The 6,976-nt window shown below is 44.2% G+C and overlaps 1 protein-coding gene across 1 annotated transcript; it reads right to left on the bottom strand.

Annotated features, from left to right (window-relative positions):
• Positions 1-2,877: 2,877 nt before the first annotated feature.
• Positions 2,878-6,289, bottom strand: irx5a (iroquois homeobox 5a). Its single transcript, XM_079997039.1, has 3 exons — positions 5,658-6,289; positions 4,325-4,742; positions 2,878-3,679 (listed from the first exon to the last, which is right to left on the bottom strand). The coding sequence occupies exons 1-3, from the start codon at positions 5,904-5,906 to the stop codon at positions 2,931-2,933; spliced, it is 1,416 nt and encodes a 471-aa protein (XP_079853165.1). The 5' UTR covers positions 5,907-6,289; the 3' UTR covers positions 2,878-2,930.
• Between the last annotated feature and the right edge of the window lie 687 nt (positions 6,290-6,976).

The following is a 6,976-nucleotide window of genomic DNA, read 5'->3' as shown; positions in this document are numbered from 1 at the left end:
CAGTGATAGAGTCAGAGTGGAAGCTGGAGCCTTCGTTCTCCTTCTGTTATTGCTCTGGTGTGTACACGGGGGATTGTTTCTCCACACTTAATATTCTCACGTTGTACCCGTCTGTGCATCGCTTCCAAACAATGAGAAGTTATAAAGAAAAATATAGGAGAAAAGTTGAGAAGAAGCTTCATTTTCTCTTTCTCTGCAGATCGTCTCCTACTGTGAGTCAGAGGCCGAACGGAGCGCTGGGCCTCGGTGTAGTTCATTCAGTTTGCCAAATAAGTGGTGGAATAGAAATGTGCTAGATATGTACAGTATATTACTTTTTAGATTAATAACTCCTGATTTAATAAATAAATTAGTGTGGCTCTACATCTGCAACCCTATAGCCTTTTTATTTATTTCAATAATAATAATAATAATAATAATAATAATAATAATAATAATAATTGGGATAATTATAATAATAATAATTATAATAATAATTTAAGGCGATGTACAATTCCTAGCAATGCAAAGGATTCATCAATGGCAGCGCCAAAGCACTTTCTTTCTTTAGTAACTGCTTAAATTATGCAAAACGCGACTCATACATAATAGAGGGGAAAGAAAAGATCTCACGCTGAGTTATATCATTTTAAACACTATTTTAAGTAATACTGGCAACAGGAAAAGTGCAAAATGCTGAATTGGTGGTTATTTCTTTGTGTCTGAAGCAGTCACGTTTTGGAGATGTGGCAGATAAACATTTTATATACTTTTTTTTTATTAACGAGCACTAGTGTAATTATTTCATTTTCCCTGCCTCAGGCCGTTATAAATTACAATAATTCTATAATATATTTGCCCTTTGAACGAAACAATACGATCCTAAACTAATACAGACTGCTACCCTCAAAACGTGTGTATATAACTCCTCTGAAAAGCAGCCAGTTCTTCAATCAATTCTTTAAAAAAATGATTTTACAAATTAAACTATAATACCCTCTTAGGGGACATTGCATCGAACACTTGAACCCCTCAGGGATCAGCAGAGAAAAAACATAATTATGCTATTTAGTGCTTGAGCACACTGTGTCAGATTAAAGTAGAAATAGAGGACATTAAGGCTGAACCCCAGGGGACAGAGCAGGAGAAAGTAAACTATAGAGATTAATGGAGCTGTAAACAAGAGCAAGCTGGCCTACTTCCACTGGAGACCAGGGCCATGATGACGTAATAATAATAATAATAATAATAATAATAATAACTTGCTTTTACCACATTCTGTTCTTTAAATCCAGTAGGCCTATAGCATTAGAAATGATTGTAGTCTTTAAATATGGTTTGATTTTATTTTTTCGATCCACATTTGGTTTTTTTTATTTGTTTGATTTATAGGTATAATAATAAGTATAATAATAATACTATTATCATAGTTCTTATAATAATATTTTTTACTGTTATTATTATTATAATTTTATTATTATTATTATTATTATTATTATTATTATTGTATTATTGTTATTATTATTATTATTATTATTATTATTATTATTATTATTAATAATAATACTAATAATAATAATAATACTAATAATAATAATAATATATAATCATTATGTTCGTTCTCGTTACGTTCGTGTTTAAATATATCGCTTTTATTTAAATTCATCAATGCAACACACATTTTACAATTAGCTTTTTTTTGGCCCCTTCTTCTCGTTTTGGTCTTGCAGCCATAATCCTCATAATAACTGTGATTACTGTTCGTGCCCCAGTGCCTCAAGTCCATTTGATCGGGGATAGTTTTTCGAGACGGATTAGGAATGAGCCCCTTAAATTAGGAGCAAGTGTGACACCTACCTGCCAAACTTGGAAGAGTACGCAAGCTGCCTGGCTCAGGGCTGCTTTTATTTATTTCATTTTGGGTTGGGGTTTTTTAAACTTACTCCGTGTCATGAAGCTTCCCCCCTTCCCCCGAATTACTAATGTTTCACATCTAACGCACTATTAAAGAGACTCCCATTAATGGTGCAACAGGGCAGTGTGCATGCTCTAAATGCATGGTTGGGTCTTTTTAGCAGCTTTGCCACGCCTTGGAAATAGTAATGAGCTCTAAATTTGGCATAAAATCGAGCTCATTACCGCTTAGTTCGCCACCTGATTGCTTTGCACACAACAAGATGAGTAATTGGGTTAAATGACTGCAGCTCGGTGTCCTAATATCAATATCCACCCATAGGGCTGTGGGGAGATACATTTAAAATATATATATTTATATATAATGATCAGCAGGGGTGTTATTCTGAGAAAAAAAACAAAAACCTTCCAACCTTTTATAAAGTGGATCTATACCCTCATCACTCTGACACATGATGCTTTTAATACCACATGCTTAAAAAACGAGTTAAGATAAATTAAATGAAATGCTATCATTATTACAGAATACTCAATCCATAATTCATAAAACCCACAGATAGTTCGATTCAGAAGCACTTCTGACACTGTTCCACAAGATAAAACAATTTTCCCACCAAAAAATAATCTCTGCACACGTGTATTTTTTTTTTTCATAATTTACTTCAAAGATAGTGTATCGTCCATTTTAAATACAAAAATGCTACATTAAATATACATGTTAGTCTTTAATACAAATAGACTCAGGCGGCTGCAGCGATTTAAGACCATTCTTGTTACATCTTTAGGGTTCAACCATTTTCAGAAACTAAATTTTTGAGAATAGCATTTACTGCAAGAATAGAGCTGTTGTCAGAATTCGCTTCTTGGATTTTTCCTTTTCTCTCTCTCTCTCTCTCTCTCTCTCTCTCTCTCTCTCTCTCTCTATCCTCATATATCCAATTCAACCGCAACACAAAAAAAATGTATGAAATAAAATAAAAATAAATAAAATTGGATTTGGAAGAAGGAAAAAAACAAGAGAAAATAACCAGTTATTATTAAATGTTTGACATACCTTTCTTAAGTTCATAAGGGGAGTCTTTACACACATCTACCTGCGTTTGTTGGCCTCTGGCTCTCACCAGAGCCTCTGCTCTATTTAACACAGTCTGGTTTAATCCATTGAAATGCTGCGCGGACGCGGTGCCCGAGCCGCCGCCTCCTCCGCCTCCTCCGTGGTGATGGTGGTGGGGGTGGTGGGGGTGTCCGCCGGCGTGCATGTGTCCGAAGCCGGCGTAGTTCGTGTAGCCGCCGGGGTAGAACGGCGAGGTGTAGTAGAGGGGCCGGGACAGGACGGCGCCGCTCGGCAGGGCGCACTGCGGCGAGGAGCGGGACGGCGACGGGGACGCGCCGGCCGCCATCCCCGCGCCGTGCGCCTCGGGGCCCGACTTGCACCTGTCCGAGGACGTGGCGATCTCCGCCAGGGACCACAGTTTGGGTTTGGGGGCCTGCACCGAGTGGATCACGGACGTGGCGTTGCCGCCGCCGCCGCTGAGCGCCGAGCCGCCGTGGCTCAGGTCCGAGGGCTTGTCCTGCGGCTCGGCTCCCCGGGGAAGCGCGGCGCCCGGCGGGGAGGACGTGGTGGGCTTGGCGGACTCGGGCGGCGGGTCCGTGCAGGTGGTCCGCTCGTCCGGGGGGTCTTTTAATTCCGAGTCGCTCGAGAGAAGCGGGTCCGTGTCTTTGCCGTGACTCTCGTCTTTAAAGCGGTCACACGACGTGATGTCCCCTGGGTTGAGCAGCTTGTGATCTGCGGCGTAGGAAAAAGTAAACGGGGGAAAAAACAGCAATGTTGTTATATTATATATGTGTGTGTAGACTACCCACGACAAAGGCTTGGACATATGTCGGCTGTTTTAAATTACAAATATATAAACATTACCATAACAATGGATATGGTAATAAGCGTGCAACAATGGAGCCAGAGCTCACACAACCAGTAAAAAAAAAACAGGGATATTAATGATCATAAAATGGTAATAATTATCATTAGCCAAATACTCCAAGCAATTCACCAGCTGTATCCTTATTATTCAGTTAGAGATAAATTGAGTGCTAAACACTGCGATTTCCAGCCTCTATGAGAAGTCAAATGAGGGGAGTTCAAGGTGATTATTATTTAAAGCAATTGTCCCATTATAAATAATACACCACCATTAACCAGCAATCAATTTAGCGCCCCTGAGTGGAAACGACTGCGATGAAAAATTGATGATTTCTTTTCTTTTTTTTTCCTTCCTTCCTTCCTTCCTTCCTTCCTTCCTTCCATCATTCCTTCCTTCCCTTCCTTCTTCCTTCCTCCCTTTCTCCCTTCCTCCCTCCCTTCCTTCCTTCCCTTCCCTACTTCCTTCCCCTTCCTTCCTTCCTTCCCTTCCCTTCCCTTCCTTCCACCAACCTGACTCGGTGTCCGTCGAGTCCCCGCCCTTGTCGGCGCAGGGCGGCTTGCCGGGAAGCTCGTCGTCGTCGTTCTTCTCCAGGTCGATGTTCTCGTCCTCCTCCTCGTCCTCGCTGCGGTTCCGCGGGGTCCAGGTCATCTTGTTCTCCTTCTTTAGCCTCCTCCGGGCGTTGGCGAACCAGGTGGACACCTGCGTGAGGGTCATCTTGGTGATGATGGCCAGCATGATCTTCTCGCCCTTGGTGGGGTAGGGGTTCTTGCGGTGCTCGTTGAGCCAGGCCTTCAGGGTGGCAGTGGCGTCCCGGGTGGCGTTCTTCCGGTACGCCGGGTCCCCGTACGGGTACGAGCCCAGGGGAGCGGCGTAGGGGTGGTATCCTATGGAGCCGGCCATGCCCGTGGTGTGGTCGTAAGGGGAACTCTGGAAGTAGGAAAAGACGGTGCGTAAAAAACGTGCTTCTGTTTAAAGTATAATTATACAAAGAAAAAAAGGGGAAAAGAAACAAACCAAAAAGGAGAAACACTGGAGTTTGAGAGACGTGCACACGCGCATAGGAATACTCGCTCGCACATAAACAGTCATGCACACGCGCGCGCGCGCGCCTTCACACGTGCGCGCGCACACAAACACTCAAAACAAATAGTTTCCCGATCCTTTATTCGTTCCCAAAGTTTGTTTGAACTTGATGAGGGATTTTATTTAATAATGTATTATTATTATTATTATTATTATTATTATTATTATTGTTGTTATTATTATTGTTATTGTTATTGTTATTGTTATTGTTATTGTTATTATTATTATTATTATTATTATTATTGTGGCGTTAATTTGACCCAGATTTCCCGAACGAAATGGCATCGGCGCGTAACGGGGCCTAAAGTATTTATTTATCTACTCAAATTATTTTATCACTGAGATCCATCAAATCAGGGTCAGGCTTAATGTCAAGCATAGGCCGACCCGACCCCGCGGTCTGAATTAATTATTTGTGTCTGTCCGTTCAGCGGTATTTATTGTAGTGCAATGGCTGCAATGTTCATTTAAAACATTTCCCCTCGGTCACAGAACGAGAGGATAAAATTACCTCGACTAATAAAACGACAAAACCAAAACCAAGTAAAGCAGGCCCACTGAGAAGAACATTTACACTCATTGCGATCAGTTAGTGGAGTTTAGAGTGACACTGTAAAATAAAATTGCAATGGAGGAGGCAATAAATACATTTATAGCATTCTTTTCTTTAACTGCAATTCCAAATATCTTACCCTTAAAATATATAGGAAATAAAATCAGTGTTGAGGACAATTAGGAAAATGAAACCAATCCACTCACCACGTACGAGGTGAAGGTGGCGGCGGCGGCCGCGGCGTCCGCGCTGTACGGCAGATGGGAGCTGTAGCCCGGCGAGCCGCCGGTGAACGCGGCGGATCCGGCGTACGGGGCGAAGGCGGACCCGGAGCCGGACCTGCCGAGCTCCTCTGTCCTGGGGCCCGAGAGGACACCGGTGCTGTACGCCGGGGAGCAGGAGTACAGCGCCAGTGAGGCGGAGGGCTGGTACAAGTAGCCCTGAGGATACGCCATGCCAGCCCGCTCGGTGCGCACTTTTCCCCCGGTGCAACTCTCACGCGCGGTCGGAGCTCATAGGAGCCGCTGGTGTGTCCGCCCGTCTGTCCCCGCTCCCCTCCCCAGTTAGAAATATAAAAATAAAAAAACAAAACCAAACAAACAAAAAAAAAAACGACTGACAAAACAAATAAAAACGCCAAATTAAATCACATTTAAAAAAAAATAAATAAAAATAAAAGTCTGCACGGACTGGCTGTGGAGTTGGGGCTTCGTTGTGCTTTTCTTTTCCCTTCTTTTCTGTCTTTCTCCTCCGGTCGGTTCGTCTTTCCGCGTCGCTCCCTCGTTGTGTGGAGTTTTTTTTTCTCCGTCGGGACGGGGGGCTTTGCCGGGGAAAGCGTCCTGCCAAGACGCTAAGTTGGAAATTGAGGATTCTGACGCCTACCACGCCGCGCACGCTCCTCCTCCTCCCGGGGTGTAGTCATCTTCTGCTGGGTAACCACGGTGGTCTCTCCCCCCCCCCCCTCTCTCTCTCTCTCCCTCTCCCTATTTCTCTCTCCATCTCTCCCCCCTCTCTCCCCACGCTCTCTCTCTCTCTCTCTCTCTCTCTACCCCTTTCTCTTTCTCCTTTCTCTCCCCTCTCCCACTCCCCCAATTCCTATTTCCCTCCCTCTCTCCCTGTCCCTCCCTCCTCCGCTCTCTCCCCCCTCCCTCTCTCTATCTCTTCCCCATCTCACGCACTCTCTCCCTCTCCCTCTCCTTTCCCTCCCCTCGCTCACTCTCCCTATCTCTTTTTCTGCGTCCGTCCCCCCCTCTCTCTCGCCCCTCTCTCTTTCTCTTACCCCCTCTCCCTCCCTCCCTCTCTCTCCCACTCACGCACACACACTCTTTCTCTCTCCCAGCGTCTTCACCCACCTCCCTCCCTCCCTCCACCTTTTACATTCTCCTGCTCTCTCTCTCTCTCTCTCTCTCCCTCTCTCGCCCCTCTCTAGTTCTATTCCACACACACTCTCGCCTGCCCCTCTCTAGTTCTCTTCCACACCACACACACACACACACACACACACACACACACACACACACACACA

The sequence above is a fragment of the Zeus faber genome (genome assembly GCF_960531495.2).
Source record: "Zeus faber genome assembly, chromosome: 3".
Classification (NCBI taxonomy): domain Eukaryota; kingdom Metazoa; phylum Chordata; class Actinopteri; order Zeiformes; family Zeidae; genus Zeus; species Zeus faber.
The sequence above is the reverse complement of the archived record's forward strand: the minus strand, read 5'-3'. Positions and strand labels throughout refer to the sequence as shown.